Source organism: Panthera tigris, chromosome A2 (genome assembly GCF_018350195.1).
Source record: "Panthera tigris isolate Pti1 chromosome A2, P.tigris_Pti1_mat1.1, whole genome shotgun sequence".
NCBI classification, from domain to species: Eukaryota; Metazoa; Chordata; class Mammalia; order Carnivora; family Felidae; genus Panthera; species Panthera tigris.
The window spans coordinates 32797375-32822431 of NC_056661.1; the positions used below are offsets into that span (position 1 = coordinate 32797375).

Below are 25057 nucleotides of genomic sequence, written 5' to 3' on the forward strand. Positions count from 1 at the left end.
ACCTTAACCATTTTACAGATGAGGAAAGTTAGAAATTACGTTCATAGTAAGACAACTACTGAGAACCAAGAAACCAGGATAACAAATTAGGTCTCTTCTTTATCTAATGCTTCTTGCAGAAGCATTGGGTTACTGGTGTGACAATAAAGCCATCAGAAATTGTTTTAATTGTCATCTTGAAGAATTTCAGGCTTCTGAGCTTAATGAGAAAGCGTCATGGGAATGCAAGCGGGTGCAGCCACTCTAGAAAACAGTATGGAGGTTCCTCAAAAAACTAAAAATAGAACTACCCTACGACCCAGCAATGGCACTACTAGGTATATATCCAAGGGATACAGGTGTGCTGTTTCAAAGGGACACACACACCCCCATGTTTACAGCAGCACTATCAACAATAGCCAACGTATGGAAAGAGCCCAAATGTCCATCGATGGGTGAATGGATAAAGAAGATGTGGTGTATATATACAATGGAGTATTACTCGGCAATCAAAAAGAATGAAATCTTGCCATTTGCACCTACATGGATGGAACTGGAGGGTACTACGCTAAGTGAAATTAGTCAGAGAAAGACAAAATTCATATGACTTCACTCATATGAGGACTTTAAAAGACAAGACAGATGAACATAAGGGAAGGGAAACAAAAATAATATAAAAACAGGGAGGGGGACAAAGCAGAAGAGACTCACAAATATGGAGAACAAACAGAGGGTTACTGGAGGGGTTGTGGGAGGGGGATGGGCTAAATGGGTAAGGGGCACTAAGGAATCTATTCCTGGGAAATCATTGTTGCACTATATGCTAACTAATTTGGATGTAAATTAAAAAAAATAATAAAAAATAAAACAAATTAATAAAAAAAAAGAAAACGTCAAAGAGGCCTATATAGGCTGTAGAGAGCATTGAACAAACACATTTTCTTAAATATTCTATTAGATTTGCTAACACGAGAAGGAAAATAGGGAGCTTAACTAATTTCCCCATTATTGGGAAGGAGTCTACTCAAGTAAGGACTGTAGTGTGATGATGTCAAGGAAGGTCACCAAGAGAGAGAAACACCTCATATGCTGCAAATAGATAACTGTTCCATAGCTATACTCTAAAATATCGAAGAAATTACTTTTTAAGTACAGAAAGAACAGAAGAAACAAGGTGTTCTTCAAAGTCACAATATTATAAACGGGAGTGACTCACGTCTTGTGCAGGTGCTCCATCCTGAGTTACTGTATAAAGTCAAACCTCCATAAAGTGAAAAACATTTGTGATCCATTCTTGGTCACTACACTAACCCGAGAAATAAACACCATAGCCTCTGTGAATGGTGCCCCCAGGAAGTGGGTGCTACCCAACCAGTCTAGTCTTACCTAGAGGCCTTGTCCTTGAAGATCCCCTCATAAAATACAACGTATCTAAGCTTGGGGGTACGTAGCCTTGAATGTACATATAAATGTACAACGCAATGAGTAATATATGTTATATAATATAGAATGCATATGCAAGACAGAAATGAGTATTTATTATCTTTCCATGTTTCTCCATTTGGGGGCGGACAGAAAAATTGGCATAAGCTAACTGAATACATTATAGAGTTCCACTGGAATCTGTACTTGCAAAGTATGAGAGAAAAGGTTGCTATTAGCCTTCTATCAGCATCAATGAATATTAAACCGGTAAACAAATTATCTTATTTGTCTTTATAAGCAATCAGTCGTAATTATGGAATAGTGTCATGGCCAAGAAATAAATGAACAAAATACAAATATTCTTAAGACCTATCGTTTTGAAGAGAAGGAAATAATGCTGAATATTCTAGATTCCCTTCTACAGACATTTCATTCTAGCCCCTTTAAGATATTTGGGTGATGTTAACATGGTCTTGCAAAGAAGCATGAAAAATAGACCAAGGAAAAGTCACCTCTTCTCCACACCTTGCATGATCAGAGACAGAATTTTGTCAGCCCTTCTGAATTCTTCCTGAGAACAGACACCTTCTCATCACTGTCTACAAACGCCTCCCACCGCCTCTTCCCCCCAGTCCATTGAGGGGGAAGGTCATCTGGTCTTTACCTGTAAAGCTACTGTTCATTTCAGGAACGTCATCCTCCTCCTCATTCTCCGTGTGGACTATGCCAGCATTTTGCATATCATTGTAGGACTTGGTTCGCTTTGGGGTCGACTGCTTGGAGCCAGACTGAAGGCTTTGCAAGGCATCCGTCGTGATCACTTTCCCACTGACTGGCTGGCTAGGAGGTTTGGGTGTCCCATAATAGTTTCCTAGGTGATGGAGAGACACATTTGCATGTTTTAGAAAGAATACTTTGTTTTTTTCAAGACTTCACATCCAAATCTCTCAGCACATTAAAAAAAACATTTTTTTTTTTTTTAAATAGAAAGCCAGAACAAACTGTATTTCATTTCTGGAATTGGTTACGAAAGAAGTCGTTCCTCCCCAGCTAGACATGGTTGGTGATTTCAGAAGCCAGGAGGAAAACTGCATTGTTTAGTTGCAAAGTAGCTACTACTAGGGCTAAAAACAAAGGTGGCTGTACTGAATAGCAGAACTTCATCCTCAGTGCATTTGAAATTCAGTTGGTCACCTTTTTACATACATGCACCAGCATTATGCTGAATCCAATTTAGACCTAGCCTCACAGAAAATAAAAAATTCATTATTGCCAGCACCCTTACAGGCCTACAAAGTCAAGGTCACTTTCCCTTAATAAGGAGACTCCTTAAGAGGGAACCAGGGCATTATTTAAAAAGGAGGACAGTGAATACCACGTGTCACCTCTTTAACTGAATGGCAGACGTGACTCTCAGGGTCATGTGGGGTGGGAGTGAACCCTTGCCAAGTTCTAAGAGAAAACTGTGTCAATGAAGGCACGATGGCCACTCTTAGTAACTGTCCATTTCGCGTTTAGCCACTTTTCCCCAATGTTTGGCTCAGTGATTTTGAGCAGTTATCTGGATGGATTTTTACATTTTTTAATTTTAATACGTGTGTATATTTTTAATGTGGACTAAAAAAAAAGTCTAGCTCCTAAGTTATAGTAGTAATATAAAGGTGACTTTTAAAATTAAGCGAAAAAGCAATACTTTTTAAAACTGACTTTAGGGGCGCCTGGGTGGCTCAGTCGGTTAAGTGGCCGACTTCAGCTCAGGTCATGATCTCTCGGTCTGTGAGTTCGAGCCCCGCGTCTGGCTCTGCTGACAGCTCAGAGCCTGGAGCCTGTTTCAGATTCTGTGTCTCCCTCTCTCTCTGACCCTCCACTGTTCATGCTCTGTCTCTCTCTGTCTCAAAAATAAATAAATGTTTAAAAAATAAATAAATAAATAAAACTGACTTTAATTTTAAAAAGGCAGCTAGCTATAGGGGTGCCTGGGTGGCTCAGCTGGTTAAGCATCTCACACTTAGTTTCAGCTCAGGTCATGATTTCACGGTTTGTGGGTTCAAGCCCCACATCAGGCTCTGCACTAACAATGTGGAGCCTGCTTTGGATTCTTTCTCTCTCCCTCTCTCAAAATACATAAACTCAAAAAAAAAAAAAAAAGATAGCTATATCTAATAAAAATTAATTAACCGAATAAATAATAGTAGTGGCAATGATTCCTTTTGAAAACTTAAATTAAAAATAAGTTATTTTAAAGAATATTTCAAACAAGTAATAGATATTATGTTCAGATGTAGACAAAATCATAAAGGTGATTCACGAATAGCCGAAGTTTGAAAAATGCAGCTTCTAATCAATAATACGCAGTGACTACATGATAAAAAAAAAAAAAAAAAGGTTAGCATTAGAATGCCACTAATCCATTCACCGTCTCACGTCTTTTACAGGAAGGCCAGGAAGATAAATTATACTGAATCTTTCAATAAATCCTAGGCAATGTTTGTAATTCCATGCTTCATAAAGTAGAATTTATAAATAATAACAAACCCTGTATACACTGTTTCTTCCCAAGGACTCAGCCCGCTGCCTAACTTCCATACATAATTACATAAAATACACATTTTACTACAAATGCACAAAAGCAAAAGGAGACAGTAACATGCTCTTCTGCACGAGACACACAGATGGTCAAGAAGTGGCTTCCATTGAGCCTTATTTTATAATTAAAATTCCTTGTTTATTAATATTATTTCTTTAAAGTCCTTTTTGAACCACGACACTTATGAATATACACACCCACTTTCTTTGACAGTGGTGTAAGACTGGGTGTCAGCGGGGAATTCTCAACACACAAGTTAAAAGGTGCAGGAGACTAGTGGGTATCTCTCTGGTATCCTTCCAGAGAGAAACCTAAAAAGCACATTCTGGAGGCTTGTACTCAACTGAATCATTATAGTTCTTTCACAGAAGATGATAGTATCAATTTCTTCAAAAAAACTTGTCAGGTGTCCAAGTTAAAGGTACAGAAACTGAATATAACCGCTAACACGTGGGCAAGGGTGAAGCACACGTATGAACCAAGGCCTCTTCTGCATTTCTACAGAGGTTACATCTAAGGACCTCCCACCCTTTTGCTGAAGTTGAAAGGAGACCACAGTGCTGACTTTTTCACAATCTGAAGCCTATTAATGAGGCAGGTAAGTAAAACAGCTCATGATTTAAAAGATTGTCTTCACAGGGAACAAAAAATAGAGACAAAGGTCTGCTGAATTTAATTCTAATTCCTTCTGATCACTATTACACTAAGCATCATGTTCATGTTTGAGTTAGAAGTTAAAGACCAAAGTCTATATAAGACTCTTCCACTCAAAGATGTGACCAAGGGATGGGTCCCTTTATTCATAATTTTATAATTATAATTTTACAAACATGATCATTCATTTCCAGTGTCATGAAACCAAATCAACATTCAGGAAGCTGTTGTCATTAAAAAAAAAATCAATGAAAACTTAGACATTTTCAATTAATGACAAAAATAAATGTTGGGAAAAGAAAAGTTCTACCTAAATTTGACAAATAGGTGTGGATTTTCCCAAGTTTTCAAGTGCAGAGTCTTTCTTAAATTAAGTGAATAGCAGATTTCAAAGCAACGATAAACTCCCCAAATAATCCATTTATTCACAGTTGTTTCCTGTTTCTGAAAATTAATACTGGACACAAAAAAAGTACCTATTATTATGCTGAACCACATGCAGTTACCGTCATAGAAGACAAAGTGTCTCGGGTCAGTCATCTCATTCAGGTTAATCTGAGGTATAGGCGTGAAAAGTATGCGGCCCACCAAAGTGGTAAAGAGACAGTTTTGCCTTCAAATCCTTGCTTCACCACTGACTCTGTGATCCTAGGTGTTTAGCCATTAAAAAACAAAAACAAAAACAAAAAAAAAACCCTCATCGTCCCCTTCTGTAAAATTAGAGTTCTAAAAATACCTCGTTTGTATCTAGAGCACCTGAGTTGAGGATAAAATAAGATGGTCCATTAAAAGTCTTGAACCCACATGAAAGTCTGCTACTACACTGACACTCAATAAACACTACTTAAGTGTTGATAGTTTGTTTCTAATCATTAAAATGAGCTCATTCCTGGGGCGCCTGGGTGGCTCAGTTGGTTGGGCATCCGACTTTGGCTCAGGTCATGATCTCATGGTTTGTGGGTTCGAACCCCGTGTCGGGCTCTGTGCTGACAGTTCGGAGCCTGGAGCCTGCTTTGGATTCTGTCTCCTTCTCTCTCTGCCCCCCCCCCCCCCCCACCGTGTGCTCTGTTTCTCTGTCTCTCAAAAATAAATAAATGTAAAAACAAAATTTTTTGTTAAAAAATGAGCTCATTCCACCATGTTGGAAGGGTTAATGAGACAGTGTATCTGGAGTGCTTGGGACATAACTGGGTACTATTCCTTTACTCAGGCAAAATGCGCCAGAGACCAAACAACCTTGGCAAGTTTTTTACACTCAGTTTAATACTTCCTCTCTAAGACATAAATGACAGCCCCAGGCCTAGCGACCTCACAGGATGATCGTGAAGGTCAAATTATTTAACTTGCTGGAAGGTACCCTATAAACTATAAGGGGTCATAAATGGGAGATGGTGTAATTAGTCAGATCTCTCCAGCATTTATTTTCCTTGTTGACTACGAACTTTAGAAAAAAGCTTGTATTTAGTGGTTTTCTAATTACATAAGGTTCGACTTTCCTTCACAGATATGTTTTTTCCCATAGATTAAAAAAATAATTTGAATCAGTCACTAACATAAAAATGGAATCTTTCTTTTTCTTTTTTTTTTTTTTTTAAGATTTTGTCATTTTTAAGAAATTCCTACACCCAACGTGGGGCTTGAACTTACAACCCTGAGATTAAGAGTCACACGCTTGACTGACTGAGCCAGCCAGGTGCTGCAAAAAATGGAATGTTTCTGATTCAAATCTGGATATACTGAGAAGTGCTGCTTGGCAAATATAAACTCTGGTTCCTTGGATTCCATCTCTTCCAGGTAATGTTGATGACAAGTACGTGACCAAAGCCAAGTCACCTGGAGTACACTTGTTGCATTAAGGATTTTTGGAGACAAGTTGTTCTACCCTTGTGTGTCCCTGCTCTTGCTGTACAAATATCTTGGCCCCAGTCAAGGCTGATGCCATGCGAAGGTATGGTCACACAAAGTAGCCTGGACTCAGGAGGGAAGGAAGAAAACCTAAAACTTCAAAACAGCCTTGGGGCACTTGGGTGGCTCAGTCGGTTAAGCATCTGACTCTGGGGTTCGCGATCTCACAGTTCATGGGTTCAAGGCCTGCATCAGGCTCTGCTGTGAAGCCTGCTTGGGATTCTGTCCCTCTCTCCCTCTCAAAAGAAATAAATAGAAATTAAAAAAAAAAAAAAAAAACCAGCCTCAATAACTCAGATGGGTGTTAGTGATCCCTGGATGAATGTGGTTTCAGTCCCTGGACTTCTGGTGGGTGGGGTTATGCCGTAATCCACATGCCTTTACCACAGAAGGACAGGCAAGGCAGGTGGGGCACTTGCCAATGGCTAGTCACCACTGGCTCCACTGCCTCCACCCACCCTCTTCATTCTCCAAATCTAGCTGCCTAGTCCCTGGGCACTTCCCCTACAACTCTCCCCTTCTGGCAAACTCCCTGCCTTATCAAGTTGCCATGCCGGTCATCGTCAGGCCCAACCTAGCCATGTTAGAAGCACCAACTTACAGAGAGTATGCACAAGAGACTCGCTGTGAGGGATACACGGATCACTTAACGGTATTAAATAAAAATCATCTCAAGAATTATAAATGATTAAAAAATTAATTTGGGTTATTACTTGGCAGACTTCACAGTTTCCAGGAGACAGGAGCCTGACTCTCCTGCAGTCTCCACGTTAGCCAACACCAACATGTGCTTCCTGAGGTGGCCAGGCTCCCTCCCGAGTGGGAACGCATGTGTCTCTGCTGCTATTTTCGGAACTGGCTTTACAATAAACTTAACAGAGACGGTGACTGGGGAGGGAGGAGAGGGCAAGGGAAGACAGGAGAGGAAGCCACTGCTGGCCTTAATTAACAGACACACTCTTTGGCCATGACCACGTCAAAGAAAAATATTTTCTGACATGCATTTAAAAATTCATGGGAACTGCAAATCAATTTTTAGAGCTGGATAAAATATTTAAAGAGGACCGTAACCCTGAGTTTTAAGCCAGAATGAATCAAGTCTATACACCCTCTCGCTTTGTACGAATTTAGTATTCATTCATTCATTTCCTGACTGGGAACCTGTTGCTTTGTTTGTTTGTTTTTGGCCAGGCACTGTGGTAGACACTAGAAATAAGATGTAAAAACGGAACTAAAACATGATCTTCACAAATGTTCTGTATGGTACACATCAGTTTCCTTAAACACCGTGCAAACAACAAAACTCTATTGCGTGGAGATTCTTTCTGATTGAATGGATCAGGGTAGGGACCGAGATTCTAAATTTCTAACAAGTACTCAGGGGACACCGAACCTCCCTTTGCATAGAGAGCAGAGGTAACCAGATCAGAGAATAGCATTCCTCTTCAGTAGATGAGGAATGCAGAGGCCAAGAGCAGCAGAAATGCTTGCCTTAGAGTCACTGGCTGGTCCAGGGTAAATAGCATTTAAGTTCTTTGTTCCCCAGTTTAAAATTCCATATGGGGGTGGGGTGGGGACAGGAAGACACTTGTCCGTCCTCTTCCTACAGGACACGCTTTTGAACATAAGCAGAACGGGATAGTAGTGACTACCAATGGCTGGGAATCTATAGTACACATTTTCACGGGGCAATATCACACCCATGGGGACAAAACAGGCTTAATTCTTTGGGGTACAGCGGGGTAAAAAGCCTTACTCTTTTATGTATAAAGCAGAGATGTACGAATAGCACATAAGGCCATAGACATTCAGTGTATCTGTTTTTGTCTGGCCTCAAGGTCATGCCATTACCACCCACTTGTCCTCAGAGACTGTATCTCTGACCCCACCAACTAGATCAAAGCTACCCTTAAGTGTCCTCAGGGAACCATGTACCTGTCCTTCCCAATGGCCTTGGTTGTAATTATCAGATGTTTTAATTAATCAATACCTGTTTTTTTTTTTAAATTTGTATTTATTTATGAGAGACAAAGAGTGAGCAAGGGAGGTGAAGAGAGAGAGGGGGACAGAGGATCTGAAGCAGGCTCTGCACTGTCAGCATGGAGCCCAATGCAGGGCTCGAACTCATGAACCCTGAGATCACGATCTGAGCTGAAATCAAGAGTTGGACACCTAAGTGACTGTGGCACCAAGGTGTCCCCGCTATAATCTTTTTTTATTATTATTTAAAACTATTTTTAACGTTTATTTGTTTTTGAGAGTGAGAGAGACAGAGCGTGAGTGGGACAGGAGGAACGAGAGAGAGGGAGACAGAGAATCCGAAGCAGGCTCCGGGCTCCGAGCTGTCAGCACAGAGCCCGTCGCGGGGCTCGAACCCGTGAGCAGCGAGATCATGACCTGAGCTGAAGTCGGATGCCCCACTGACTGAGCCCCCCACCCCAGGTGCCCCTCACTCTGTGTCCTTACCTCTATACCACAAGTGCCATGAGATAGGTACCACATCTATTTTCATGCACCAATGCATCGCCAGGCCAAATGCAGTACCAGGCACATACGGTCAACAGGAATTCTTTGAGAATGAGTAAATCAACAAGTAGAGACAGCACACTTGAATTCCAGCCTGGGACGGGCCTCCATCCCTCTGTTGTGGATCTGGTTTTTAATAGCATGACTCACGGCAGTCTCTTCCTGGCCCATCAGATACACCTCAGTGACCTCAGATCCCCACCGCTGCACCTTCCACTTGCTTGCTCAGCACGGGATGGTATCATTCATAAAACGCCCATCACTTTCTTTTTACTCTTCCCTTTCCTACCCGCTCCACCCTACAAAACTAGGATTTGCACGCACCGAACGATAAGCCAATGTCTTATAATTAGATGTTTGTTCTTGCCACTGTCATTTGGCTTTGACTGTTAAGACCAGAGAGGGTAATCTAATAGCTTTGTGACCCTGAGCAACGTAAGGGACCTCTCTCTTTCCAGCCTCAGTTCTCATGGTAGAAAGATAACAACAGTTCTAACAGGTTTTTTTGTGAAGATCAAATTAGGTAACGTGTACCAAGTACTCACCATTGTGCCTGGAACAATGTTAGCATGCAATGAACCCTAGCAGTCTTAAATTGCACCCAATGTTGTGAGCTGATAGAAGCCCTAAAGTGTAGAAGAGGGTAGACTGTTACCAAAACGTATATTTAAAGAACACTAACCAAAATTTACCTTTATTGTGCACCTATCTTGTCACCACCCATACATTTACTTACTCTCATCTTTATTAATAATCCTATGGGGAAAAAAATGCCATCAATATTCCCATTTTCAGTTGAAGATGAGATTGACACAGTGTGTAACTGATGAGTGGCATTTACACACACATTTGTCTGTCCCCAGCGTCTATGCTCCCAACTCCGGGAATCTCTGGGGATCTCTAAGCAGGGAATTCAGCAAAACCACCCTGGCACGAGCCTCTTCATCTCCACATGCAGAGGAGCAGCCAATTGCAGCACAGATTCCCTTTGGTTACTTTCATTATCAACAGAGAACATTCCACGCTGGAGTCTGCCAACAGAGCTTATCCTAACAGACGGCTTCCAAGGCCTGCCAAAGAACAGGACTCCAGACGGTCTCGTTCTCCTCAATGACAAACAAGAACTCTGTTCACCCCTGCTTTATCTCTGTGTCCCCAAAAAGTAAACCCTTGGCAGCTGCTTTTTTGTAGACCTTCTAGGAAGCAAAACAATCACATGACTGAATGCTGACATCCCTCTTCCTAATTAACATGCAGAAATATGCAACCCACAACTCCAATTTGAAATGTCACTCTGGCACTGCACCTCCATGCTGAGGGAGAACCTTTGCAAGGCTCAAAGTGTATAATCAGCCTCTTCTACCCAGAGGCATTTGTAAAACAGGCATGTTTGGAACCACCCCACTGAATAGTTCATCCCTTGTAAACTCTCTCCTAGAGAAGTCCCAAGGGCTCGCCGAGGCAGCAACCTGTCTTGCTGAGTGAAAATGTCAACAAGAAAAAAAAACAAGAAAGAAAAGCCAGGCAAAGGGAGATGGTACAGCTGATTTATTTCCAGCACCATATCACATACATTACTTCGGTGCTACAATTAGGAAGATGAGCCAGAGAGGAGAGACACATTTATTCCTGTGTTCTTTGTCTTGATGTCGCATCTATCTCATGACAGAATAAGGAGTTGGCTCAAATTGCAAAGCAGAGATCAATTCATGAGCTCCACTAAGAACTTCTGTGCTTTGTGAGGGACAATGGTTAGGTTCCTTATAGAGGCAGGAGAGGCCTCCACTCTGTTGGTGTAAACACTATTCTCAGCATCAGAGCTGGTGGGACATGGAAAGTTTCATCATGCGGCCCCTAGCCCCATCACCAAACCTGGCCTTTTCCAAAGTTTCTTATCTCGGCAGACGTACCAGCATCTATCCAGTCATACAAGGCAGCAACCAGGGGTCATGCCAGGAGGACTATTGTCACCTGCACCTTCTGCCTCCTTCTTATGATAACTGATGCACTACCAAGGCCAGCTTTTTAATCACATAAAACTCAAGATTCAGTCAACTCATCATTACCACCACTACCGACACCAACACAGTCCAAACCTAACTCCAACTAGGGTTGCCAGATGAAATGCAAGACTGGATGTTCTATATTTTCATTGGTTAAGTCTAGCAACCTAACTCCAGCTCAACCCTTAGAACTTACTTCAATTATTACTTCTACGGGCGCAACTTTTCCCAACTCCATAGAGATCAAATCTCCCCAACCTATAGCCTTCTTTATTGACCCTAGAACACTCACAACCGTAGATTTCTTCCCTTGATTATATAAATAATGTGCCTTGTGCACTCTGAGACCTATGAGGACAATGATCATATCTGGTTTTGTTCAGCATTTTATTTTTAACGAGTAAACAACTGAATAAACAAACTAGCAGTACAGTCTACAAAAGAGGGATCTATTTCCAGGGAGCCGACATAGGAAATACTGGCATCCCAGTCCTGCCTGTGACATGACTTGGGGGATAGGCTTTGTCCAGGCTTTGTCCCAACGCCCTGTAGTGTCTTAGACCGGTCTCTCTCTAGATCTCAGTTCTATCTTCTGAAGAAATGACTCTACTGCATTTCCAGCTTTAAAATCCTACAACCCTGCAACTCCAAGTCCCAAAGAAATACTGGACATCAAGGACTGTGCTGACAGTTACCAGGCCCTGAGGTCTTAGTGCTTCACTCTACTTGTCTGCCATTTCACACGCCACTGAATATATCCACAAAAGAAGATCACCACTGCTCTGTAGTAACATCCTCTTTGGGAGGATTCAAAATTATCCTTTTTTAAAGGGAGCTTAACTTTGAAACACGTGCTTAGCTCTCTGAAGTCAGCTGAATGAGGGGCGCCTGGGTGGCTCAGTAGGTGAGCATCTGACTTGGGCTCAAGTCAAGATCTCATAGTTTGTGAATTCAAGCCCCACGTCGAGCTCTGGGCTGAGAGCTCAGAACCTGGAGCCTGCTTCGGATTCTGTATCTCCCTCTCTCTCTGCCCCTCCCCTGCTCAATCTTGGTCTCTCAAAAGTGAATAAATGTTACAAAACAGATATAACAACAACAAAAAATAAATAAAATGAAATCAGCTGAATGAGAAGGGAAGGGTCTTCTGGAATAGGTCCTCGTCCTTCCCTGAAGAAGCTTTCGTTCTAGAGCTGTACTACACAGCATGGCAGACACCAGATACACGTGACCACTTACTTGAAACTAAACTCAATTTAAAATTCAGTTTTTCAGTCACAATAACCACATGCAGTTAGTGGCGGCCATGTTGGACAGCTGAGAATACTGAACATTTCCATCACTGAAGGAATATTTGTTGGATTGCATTGGTTCTAAAGGAAGCAGGAGATGGTTCCTTGCCCCTCCTTCTCCAGGACCAACTTTCTGACATTCTCTCGGTTCGTCCTACTTGCTCTCTCTGGATTCAGGCCTTGAAGCCGGGGCTAATTCCCAAACTGAAACAACGTCCCCGAGTCTCTCACTTGAACCCATGAGGTCCCCTGGCCAACTGCCACTTCCTCAAGGGGGTCTACTCTGATATGAAATTAGATGCAGTGCCCCTGCTGTATGTTTCTGGAGAAGCCTAGAGTTCCCTTCTCAGAACATGCACCACTTCTCTCGAAATTGTTTAATTTGCCTCTTAAGACTAAGGGGCAGAGTATGGACCCTGGAGCCAGGCCGCCTGGGTTTGGATCCCAGCTCTATTCCTGGCTGACCATGTGAACTTAGAAAAGATAACTGGCCTCTCTGGGTCTCATACTCCTCTTCTGGAAAATGGGGAATGAAAATGGGTGCCTACCTCTTATGATTGGTGGGTAATGAAGTGAGTTGGTGGCATATAACCCACTTACGAGTACTCAGCACACAGTACCTGCTGGACAAGTACTGGCAAAAACAAATCACTAAAAAGCATAAGCATCTTCCAAGGCACAGCTGCTGTGGTTTTCCATCCTGCATATCACACTTGATGCCATGGAACAACATCTGATGCAAAGCAAATGCTCAATAAATACTTGGTGAAGTGCACTGTGCATGCCTAGAAGGACTTGCTTCAAAATTGCGTGGCCAGAAACTTACTGTAGAGTTACGCTCAGAACAGTGTATTGAGATACTTGTTCAGGAGAGCTCATGGCAACCATGCTTCCAAACCATAATGGGGAGTGGGGGTAACATCCTAAATGTCCACCTGCAGGGGACTGGTCAGCATACACTGGGATACTGTGTAGCATTTTAAAAGAAGGAGGCAGAAGTCTATCGGGCAATGTAGAAAGATTCCCAAGAACTGTGGACTGGGAAGGGCAAGAAGAGAGAAATAAACAAGGGTACTACCTACAAGCTCTTTGTGTCTACCTTTTCTAAATCTCTACACTAAATTCTTTAACAGTGGATCTCCATGGGGAAGAAGAGAAGCAACTTGGACTGGAGTATGTTTATGTTCTTCACTATATTAAGTATTCCATCATGTACATGTATTACTTTTACTTAAAATGATCAAAGTGTGTTGCCCTGAAGAGTGTTCTATGGGGGCACCTGGCTGGGTCAGTTGTAGGAGCATGCAACTCTTTGTCTCAGGGTCCTGAGTCTGAGCCCCATGTTGGGTGTAGAGATCACTTAAAAAAACAAATAAGCTTTCTTAAAAAAGGAGTATTTTGTGTTGTTATACTAGACTTTTCTCTCTGGAACCAGGACACGCCAAGAGGAAAACAATCTGAGAAGACAAAAAGACGGTGAATACCTGGGAAGTAAATAAAGATGTTTTACTGGCAAATGCGCTGGTTTACTGACTAGCAGAAGGGGGAGGGAATCCACCAGGGTGGCAATTTCGGACCAGTCGTGTGTGTAAATATAAGAGCTAACGCTGATTGAGAGCTTACATGTGTCAGACACTGTGCTCAGCCCTTTCCAATTATTGTCTCATTTAATCCTACCTATGAGGAAGCACTATTATTATCCTCATTTTACCGAAGGGAAAATGGAGACACGGAGCATTAAGCAACTTGCCGGAGGGCACACAGCTCCACAGCAGAGGGGCTGAGATTCAATCTCAGGCGGGGCTGCAGCCCAGCCCGAGCGCTAGTTAGCGACCAACAGACAGCTGCTATCGGGCTGGTCCAAGGGAGGTAAAGACAGAGGAAGTTCTCCAAAGATCCGGCCAGCTCTATGCCTTTGACAGTATTTGGCATTTAATAAAAATTCCACTTTGCTTCTAGCTTATAAGAGTCAACATAATACACTTCAGTTGGTTCCAAAAAAGTATGAGCTGTCTCATATGGTAGGAAAATTATACAGCTAAAAGGTCAAAGGCTGACACACACCGAACAGTCAAAAGGCTGAAAAATGGAATGGATTAATGCTGGGCGTAAGAAATTTCAACTCCAAAACAACAGAGCAACCAACATTCACAGAAAGATGGTTTTATATGAGATGATCAGACGCTCTCTGAAAAATGCTTCCCTATTGCTACCCAGCATGAAGTTAGGTTAAGGTATGGATGAGTTATTTCTACGATTTTTTAGTTATAGCCAGGCTATTCTTTTCTTAGGGTTTTCAGGAAAGAGAGTGTGAGATCTGAAAGTCAAACTGAGCTGGGTTTGGTTCCGGGCTCCAGTATTCTAACATCAGCTCTGAACCTTGAAAATGTTCCTAACTGCTACTTGGTCTTAGCATTCCCATCTAAATATTCGGTGATAACAGCTACTCTGTCAAAGTGATAAAAATGAAATGAGAAAACCAATGGACTCCACCTGTATATCACCTGTAATATAAACAACTCAATAAAAAAAGGTTAGCTTCCTTGTTTCCCAGACAGGTGGTTGTCTATGCCACATGCTTTTCTTTTTCAACCCAACACATACTCTTTGGGATTGCATGATTCCCACCCTTAACCTTTCCAAAAATGCAAATGGGTATTTTTTAGATGAGGGGATTCAAGCTCCCCAGACGGGCATAATAACCGATTTCAAATAAGGACAATTCACTTTCCGCTAATGAAAGGGGATTCACACTTGTTCTGGTCTGGGCCACTGGAATTTTCAACTACATTCACATTTGCAAGACAACCTTGAAGAGGCTCCTGGTACATCCACTTAGTACCGCCCCCCTCTTCCCTCACCTCACTCCTAGGCCTTAGTGAATCACCCTTTCTCAGATTCCCTTCCAGTCTCCTAACCACCAATCATATCCCAACACTTCCAGGAAACTAAGACAATTGATAATTACCAATACTCAAGGGAAATATTTCTGAATTCACAATCAGGAATTGATTAACATCTAAACACAGACTAATGTATATTCACAATTTGGAAATGGGCAGTAGGTACAGAGATAATGCTCTGCCCTTCCCCCCTCCAAAGAATATCAAACCATAATCAGCATATATAAGATCCGTGACCCGTACTTAATTGTTACCCACTGACTGGAACAGGGGTTATTACATCAAAGCTACAATATCCCTAATAAAATAACAGTCTTTGTACCCTTTGTTTTTAAGTCTACTCTTGAAAATGCCCCTGTGATCACCTAACAAATCCAAATTTTAAAATGACTAAGACCTACCATAATAATTTGACCAAGTTAATATAATCTGACCTAGTTAATAGTATCATATTATGCTCTTCAGTCTCAAATAGTTACACTCAAAAGAACAATCAAGCTACAATAATGTTTCCAGAAAACATACATTGAATTTTTTCCCCACATTTGGCTTTGACCTTGCTACACCATTTGTGGGATCTCATCCTATAGACATATTTGCACTTGTGTGAAATGATTTATATCCATGTTATTTAATGCAGGTAGTGTTTTGAAACATTAAAAGTATTTATCCATAGGGAACTAGTTAAATAAATCATGGCCATGCTGATACAATGAGATTATACAGCCATTTAAAATATATAACGAATGCTTTCTTACTGCATTGCAAAAACTGATCAGACATCCTATTAAATAAAAGACCAAGGTACCAAACAGCATGTATTGCACACTACCTTTTGTGTAAAATAGGGGAGACATAAAAACACATGCACAAAACACATTTGTTTATATACACACATGCACATGTATCCTTGTATTTACATAAAGAAGTTTCAGAAGGGTGATCAAAAACTAATGGCATTGCATGTAATATTGAGAAAGAAGAATGTAAAATTAGGCAAATAAAGATAGGTTTAGGAGAGAGATTACTTATTTAATACTTTGAAATATTTTGTTTCATGAACCATATACATGTATTATCTATTCAAAAAATGCATTAAAAATCAATTAGCGGTAAAACATGACATTCCATTTTCAAGTTTAAAACAGTACCTATAAGGTCACATTTTGTGACTGACCATGACTCTTTGCCCTCTTCTTTTTTAAAAAAAATGTTTTAAAAATATTTTTACTTATTTTTGAGAGACAGAGCGTGAGCAGGGGAGGGGCAGAGAGTGAGACACGGAATCCGAAGCAGGCTCCAGGCTCTGAGCTGTCAGCACAGAGCATGAAATGGGGCTTGAACCCACAAACTGTGAGATCACGACCTGAGCCAAAGTCAGATGCTTAACCACCTGAGCCACCCAGGCGCCCTTCTAATACCATGTATACTTATACTGAAAAACAAGGCGTGTGCATGCACGCACACAGATACACACATTTAAATTAATAAATTAATAAATTAATAAAGGAGAAAACTCTTGGAGAAGAAAAGTCCCCAAAACTATTTTTGAAGAGCTCCACAAAGCCTTATTCCATACACCTTATTTCATCAATCACATTAAGGTGAGCTGCAATCTCCTGTAGCTGATGAGACTCCTCTATTCACAAAACACTTATGCCTGAATGGCCCCGATCCTCCAAAGCGCCCAGGACAGAGGCATCCTCACCACTGTTGCGTAGACATGCTCACCTTCATAGGTGCCGACTTCCAGAAGGGTCCCACTCTGCTCGAGGTCCAAGAACTCCTTCACAGTCAGAAAGTTATAGTCCACGCCAGGCACTTCTCCTTCTCTCGGAGACCGGGTTGTGCCTGCATAAATGCAAGGGACACCATCAGTCAACGCAAACAGGAAGCTCCCCATTTAGGTGTAATTAACATAACCTGTTCCGTAGGCTGGAGGACCCGAGACGGTCCACCTTTCTGCCCTGACCGGGACCTGGTCAAGGCACCTTCGTTCTAACAGCACAGCTTCCCCACTTCCACCCTCTCGTGCTGGCGACCTTCAGGCGGGAGAAAGAGCAAACCAAGCACAGCTGGGTAGCCTGGGGTGAGTTTTACCATTTCTTAAAATGCACTGAATGAAAAAGGCAGACTGGATTTTACACGGACAATATTCACAACCAGCAGCTTTTGGGACTCCAGTAAATACTAAAAAGTTATCCACCTTAAGCTCAGAGCCTAAGGGGTTTATGTGTTTACCACAGGCCTCACAATTCTTGTGTTCCGAGGTACATCCAGCAAGTTCCAATGTAATAAGCCGTTTGAAGAAAATGACACCCACTGCATCAACATATCACTAGATAAACGCAATTACCCAAGATCGGTGGATGGAGATCTCCCAGGGTTTAAAATGCTGCTGCTCTCTGTGTAATTAATATGTTTGACGAAAAGAGGCCACCCCTAAGTTCTGACTGGAAAGAAGGGACACTGAATTTACTAGGAAATCCTCCTCTTGAATTAATATGGTCATTCGCTCAGTGACTAATGAACATAACAATTCTTCTAATGAGTCATACAGAGCCTCTGGAGTATTTAAGTCACCCAGCTCAGGTGCTAGGCTCCAGACCTATCATTTTAGCCTAATCTCAACAAAAAGTGTGGAAGGAATGAGGAAGGAATGTGGTCTACATACAAACCAAAGAAGAAAACCAACCAAGAAGCCATTACACAGTGTGTACTAGGAACTAATGTTAAATATTAGGAATGACCAAAAGAGAGCGAAACACATGATTTCTGCTCTTACATTCAAGTTAGGTGAAGCATCTACATAACTTATTTTGCAAGGCACCATTAGCTGTGATGCTTTAAGGTCAATGTTTCCTACATAATGAGCAGGGATTCTTCTTGATTCCTAGGAACTTAGTATGCAAGGATTTCCCCCTAATCCTGGAAACTTTAAAACAATAACCAACTGTTTGTACCTTGTGGCTCTAATGTTCTATGATCACTTGCCTAGGTGAATGATCATGTCCATACACCTACGGTGGCTATCCAGAATCCTTGCAAGTCAAAAACGAAACAAAAAACAAAACAAAAAACCCCCACACACCTCAACACTTGCTGCGTATTTAACTCGGGGTAAGTACATTTTAAATGAGCCTGATTTTTCCAATATCTGAAATCTGAATGTTTTAAAGAGTTGCACAGTGTCCACAGTATGGTTGTATTGCACACGTTTGCTTATCAGGTCCCACATACTAAAGCTTTCTGGTAAAGAAGCCTTCTTGTGTCCAGAAGTCTACTCTTGATCTTTTTTTACTGTTTACTTATTTTTTGAAGGAGAGAGAGAGACAGAGTGTGAGTGGGGGGGCGGGGGGCGGCAGAGAGAGAGGGAGATACAGAATATGAAGCAGACTCCAGGCTCTAATCTGTCAGCACACAGCCTGACGTGGGACTCGAACTCTAGACTTTGAGATCATGACCTGAGCCGAAGTCGGACGCTTAACCGACTGAGCCATCCAGGCGCCCCCAGAAGTCTACACTTGTACCATCTCCTAATTTCCCATTTCTGGCTCCCCTGGCAGATGATACAAGTCCCTTTAGGTAGACTACAAGCTTTAAATTGCAATCTCCAATATCAGGCACAGAGCAGGTACTCCAGAACCATAAAGAATACCATATACTGTTGATGAGTTGGTGTCTGCGGTGGGAATGATAAGTTCAAGGCTTGCCACTCCTTCCAACAACCTGTGGTCCTGGGCATGTTCCTTAGCTTATGTTATTACTTAGTTTCCTCATCTGTGAACTAGGGATAACAGTGGTACCTATGCTATAGGTTTGTTGTGTGCACTGAATGAAGTAAACCTTTCAGAAGGCTTAGCTCAATAACTGTCAGCACATATTATAGTTTATAGCATTGTCAGAATGAAATGAGTTGACAGAATGCTATAGTTCAAATATTTACAGAGGTCCCAATTAAAGCAAGCACCAGTTCAGGCACTGAGGAAACGCTGGTGAATAAGACAAAGCCCCTGACCTAATGGAATTTACATTTTACTATGAAAGAAGAAAAAATGCATATGTGAATATAGCATATAATTACAGGTGGAAACAATTCGTCCATAGGAAACATAGATGAACGTGTCTCAGAGCAATGTAAGGTAAAGGATTTTTTTTAATTTTTTTTTTATTTTATTATTATTATTTTTTTTGATAAAGGATTTACAAGTATCTTGGAAGAGGAGTGCCTGGGTGGTTCAGATGGTTAAGCGGCTGACTTCGGCTCAGGTCATGATCTTGTGGTTCATGAGTTCAGGCCCCGCCTCAGGGCTCTGTGCTGACAGCTCAGAGCCTGGAGCCTGCTTCAGATTCTGTGTCTCCCTCTCTCTCTCCCCATCCCTCGCTCATGCTATCTCTCTCTCTCTCTCCCCAAAAAGAATAAACATTAAGAAAAAAAATTTTTAAAGTATCTTGAAGAAGGAAGCAGGGTAGGGGGCGGGGAAGTTATTTTAGGTGGGGATTAGGAAAAAGCAGGCTAAGGAGCGGCCACCTAAAATGAGAGCCATGACAAAGTGATGGGAAAGTAGGGGAGTGGTGGGGAGGCCAAGAACTTGGATGCAGGAATAGGCTCTGTATGTTGGGGGAAGGGCAGAGTAATTGTGACAGAATAATGGAAAGGAGGTTAGAAATAAAAGCAAGGGGACACCTTAGGGAAGCCACAGCAGACACTTCATATTTTATCCTAAGGAAGATGGGAAGCCACTGGAAGGTTTTCAGCAGGGTGGTGCTCTGATTCATTTTAAGAAGATCATGAAGCTTGACAGAGAAAAGGCTTTGGGCAGAGGAGTAGGAGGAGGTGGGCAAGAACAGAAGCAATGAAACCAGTGAGGGGGCTATTACAGGGTCCACGTGAGAGAAAATCAGGGCATGGACAAGAATCGCAGGGTGGGGAGTAGTGCAAAGCAATCAGATTTCTATCATCCGTGGTGAATATTACAAATAGCTGTGATACAGTCCATAGGATAGACAGGTTAAACTCACCAAGCCACACTAGATCTGTATTTCGAAGACAGAACTTGTTGATGGAGTGGAGGGAGTGTGTAAGAACAAGAGAAGGATAAAGACTGACATCCCATTCTTTGACCTGGGCAAAATAGGCAAATGGCCTGGTGCCCTTTACAGAGATTAAGAAGACAGGGGAGGCAGTGGTTCCTAGGGGAAAAAACATTAAGAGTTCACTCGTGGGCAGGTCAAGTTTGAGATGCTGATTACACACGTAGATGCGGAGGGCTGTGGACAGCTGACCAGGTAAGTCTGGAGATCAGAGTGGGGACGGGGACACAAAATCGGGAGTGATCAGCAAACCACTGGCATTTGAAGGTAAGAGACAGAGATCATCCAGGGAGAGTGTGTGGCGTGTGTAGAAAAGGAAGGCAAGAGGTTTGGGTTGAACACTAAAACCTTGGAATTTTTAGAAACTGAGAAAGACCCTCAAAGAAAACTAAGACGTAGCGGTCAGCAAGGCAGGAAGAAGCAAATGTTGTCTTGGAGCCAGGTGACAAAAGCTGTTTATCCGGCTGCTCAGAAGACACAGTCTCCACCATATTGGGAAATCCCAGTGTGGGGCAAGAACAGAAACTCTCTGAAACTTGCCATGAAGGGGTCTGTCCTAAATGTGTTCTGTATGGCAACTTTCTACTCAGGCACCGTACCATAAATCCATTAACCTAATCTATCCCCCAACCCCACCCCCCCCAAAAAAAAGATGAGGATAAATAAAACTAAATGAAAGATCTGTTGGGTTTTTGCGGTCTTCCAAAACCAGACAACGATGGGTTTTCCCCTCTCCTTCAGTAGCTGCCTTCTCTTTGCCATTGACCAGTTTGCCAGATTTCCTTTCAAAGCAACAGTCACCCCTGGGTCTTAATTTCCTGAAAGGATTCAAAATTACAGAAGAACTTCAAAAATGCTACATTTTAGAGGAATAATGAAACCAGTAGATACTCGTCTCCCATGTAAATAAATATGTTTGGTGGCCTTTGAGCTGCAGGGGAAGGAGGTGGGGGGCGGGTTAGTCTCCACCCACGGAACCTTCAGGGTTTATTACCCAGACAAAACCTTTCTACTCGGCAGGCTAGCAGGAGGTTTACTCCCAGTTATCCTCCGAGTAACCCGCCCTGGGTCTGGGCCAACATGACCAGGCTCCATTCAGTGACGCTAGGGAGAAAAGGGCAGGGGAGGGGACCCCGCCTCCTCTTTTCTTCTAGCAGAATGACAGGCTGCCGGCTGGACACACGCCTGGCAGATGGCATTTCAAAGGGTTTTCAGGAGCCATCTGGGGTGGGTACAATTATTACAAACCACACTTCTAACAAAGCCAGAAGGGTTACTTCCTGGCAGATGAGAAGTAAAACAAATTCTATCATGTTCCTCAGGGACAGCGTATTAAAAAAAAAAATAATAATCACCAGGCTGACAAAGTGGGGTTTTCCACGTCCTACAACACTGCCTTCTGCTTGTCTAGCCAGAAATCGGGCCAGTATCTTACAGTTATTAGATTTAAGCAAATAAGCACAGTGTTCACCTCCTTGCCTGCAAAGAAACAAACAAAACAGGAGTGAGAGAGAAGATCAAACCGTACAGTAGGAAAGGATAGCATCCATTAACTGGATGCTTACTTAAGGTCACAGGCAATGTTAAGCACTCCGTCAATACTCCTGGATTTGTTACAAGAAAGGTAAAAGGAAAGAGTGTTATTATACTCATTTTATTGATGAGGAAGCTGAGACAGAAAGGAAAGTTAACTGCCCAAGGTCATGTAACAAGGAAGCCAGGAAGAGGTATGGTCTCTTAGGAAAACAAATCTCTTTAGATACTTGTGGCAGCAGGGTTTGTAGCAAAAACAAAACAAAAAGACCGAAGCAAAAGCAGTCCTCCAAAATGAAAACCCGAGTGCCCATAAATATGGGAATGATTGCATGGAATATGGTAGATTCACCCTCAGGAAAATGTTTTCACTATGTAAACAACAGTGAGATCTACGCACAGTCACCAGAAGGAAGGAATGTCTATGATGTTCAGCTGAGTGACACAAACAAGTTACAGAATACTATGTAAACTATCACCGCCTTTTAGTGAAGCCCTATGGATGCTGCATGTTTTTTGAGTTAAGAAATCATTAAGTGGGCAGAATAATCCTAAATCCTTAGCCGAGGTAACCTCAGGAATGTGGGTTCAGAAACGAACAGAGACAACATGATTATTCCTTTAAATACCTCTCATACTCTGAATTGTACGAATGGGTATGTAGCTGTTCCGGCGTTTTATAAATTGAATGATTATTTCAGGAATCTTGAACAACTTGATTCTTGGGTACCCTACTCAACTATCTTCCATAGTCACTTAGTCCTTGCAAAACTGTGCAACAGAATACAGGCTCCAAGTGAATCAAACAAACAGTTATGTTCCAAGGTTTCCCGTGGCACAGAAAGCCGGCATCCATGTCAACAACACTTACCTTTAGTTAATGAATAAAAATACACTACATATAAAGTTGAGAAGATGGTGCTGTTCATTTTCTGCCTGATTTTATTTTTTATTTAAAAAAATTTTAATTAAAAAAAATTTTTTTTCTCTTAAGGTTTATTTATTTTTGAGACAGAGAGAGACAGAGCATGAACTGGGGAGGGTCAGGCAGAGAGGGAGACACAGAATCTGAAACAGGCTCCAGGCTCTGAGCTGTCAGCACAGAGCCCGACGCGGGGCTCGAACTCACGGACCGCGAGATCGTGACCTGAGCCGAAGTCGGCCGCTTAACCGACCAAGCCACCCAGGTGCCCCTGCCTGATTTTATTTTTTAAACCTCAATCCATTAGTCACTTAAAGAGAGCCTTTTTTAAGTGTTAAAATGCTTACAAAATTTCACTGGGTAGTCAATGCCATCAAACTTTCCCACCACCTGATCATAACTGAACAAGTGAATTTGAGCTACGCCCTGCTGAATGTCTCAGTATGAATTAGCAATGCCTCCAAAAGTCCACCTTTTAAAGCCTGAGTGGCTGCTTGCTTCTTACGCACATTTTATGGTTCATAAACTTTTGGTATACTTGGCTTGAGTGACCCTTCCTGAGGAAATCACAAAGTGACCTTCCTTATCAAACTCCACAAACCGTGCCTATAGAAAGGAAGATGGATCCAGCGCTCATTAGATCTCTCCTTTGAATCTGAACATTCTCGTGAAACATCCAATCGAGGAAGCAAACGAAATCTTAGGGATGGCACGCACCATGCTGTTTCCTCCTGCCTCATATTCCCAGCATCATCAGGGTTTCAGGTGAGCTGTCACTCAGTACCTGTCCAAAAGGTCTCAAGGCCAGAATGCTAATAGAAGAATCATTACCCTACTAAGACTGAATTGTTAATAGTCAGTGATTTCACCTGCTGTTAAATTAATCTGGGTCCTGCTTATCAAAATCCAACAATGAGAGTTCAAAAAATTATAGTCCCTTCAACTACCTTCGACGTTAAGGCAAGATCATTTCGTACAATAAAGCAATTACTCGCATTGCTTGAAATTCGTTGGCTATCTAGGACAGCCTCATGCTGTTCATTTCTTTTCGTTAATGGAGATGAAGCACAGTTGAATGTACTGTTCCTACAAATTCATTCAGTCACCTACCACTCACACAATTTTTGCCAGATTACAGGACAGGCAGTAAGATTTACTCAATATTTGCCCTTCAAATCAAACTACTTTTTGAAAAATGGAACTATACTCATGTAAAAAAGAAATGCTTAACTGTTACATACCTATTAGGTTTTTCTTTTTTTTTAAGTTTATTTATTTATCTTTGAGAGAGAAAGAGCAGGGGAGGGGCAGAGAGAAAGGGAGAGGGAGGATCCCAAGAGAGCTCCATGCTGTCAGGCCAGAGCCCAACAGAGGGCTTGATCTCTCTCACAAGCTGTGAGATCATGACCCCAGCTGAAATCACGAGTCAGATGATAACCAACAGAGCCACCCAGGCGCCCCCTGACTAAAATAGTTTTAAAAACCTTACAATACCAAAAGCTGGCAAAAGTATGAAGCAACTGAAACTCTCATACATCGTTGGGAAGGCTGCAAAATGGCACAGCCAGTGGGAAAAGAGTTTTGTCATTTTGATAGGACACTAAACATAAATTCACCATGTGACCCAACAGTCACACTCCTAGGGATTTATCCTAGAGAAATGAAAACTTCTGTCCACACAAAAACTGATATGCAAAGGTTTACAGTGGCCTTATGCAGAATCATTCCAAACTAAATGAAAACAAACTTAATGCTCTTCAACTGGTGAAAGGACAGACTGTACTCAGTCCCTGCAGACTGTAGACAGGTAAAGCATGGATGAACCTCAAATACATCGTGCCAAGTGAAAGAAAAGCCAGACTCAAAAGGCTGCCTCCTGTGTGCTCCCATTTATTTGATTCTCTCTAAAAGGCAAGGCTGCAGGATGGATAAGGAGTCATCAGTGGCTGGCAAACGTGCAGATAGAGTTGACCACAAAGCAAGAGCACAGGGGGCGGGGGAGAGAACTGTTCTGTACCCCGACTGTACTTTCTCCGTGTTTCTCAGCACCTACAGAACTATATGTATATATACGTATACATATATATACCATGAAGGGTGATTTGACTACTTATAATTTATTTTATAAAAAGAACACATTTAGCATTACCTCAAGTGAAGAATGGGTTTCATTCTGCCATAAACAATAAATGGCTAAAAATAAATACAGCAAAAACAAAATAAAGCCATTCCATTTT

At 41.9% G+C, this 25057-nt stretch overlaps 1 protein-coding gene across 9 annotated transcripts in view; it reads right to left on the reverse strand.

The window, feature by feature from the left end:
• The window catches only part of MAGI1 (membrane associated guanylate kinase, WW and PDZ domain containing 1), a 629340-nt gene that overhangs the window by 111865 nt on the left and 492418 nt on the right, over nucleotides 1-25057 (reverse strand). For all 9 annotated transcript variants that reach the window (XM_042979370.1, XM_042979366.1, XM_042979371.1 and 6 more), the window contains exons 3-4: nucleotides 17003-17122; nucleotides 2069-2275 (exon numbers count right to left, since the gene is read on the reverse strand). In XM_042979370.1, the coding sequence (XP_042835304.1) occupies nucleotides 2069-2275; nucleotides 17003-17122 (327 nt within the window). The remainder of the gene's footprint in view (nucleotides 1-2068; nucleotides 2276-17002; nucleotides 17123-25057) is intronic.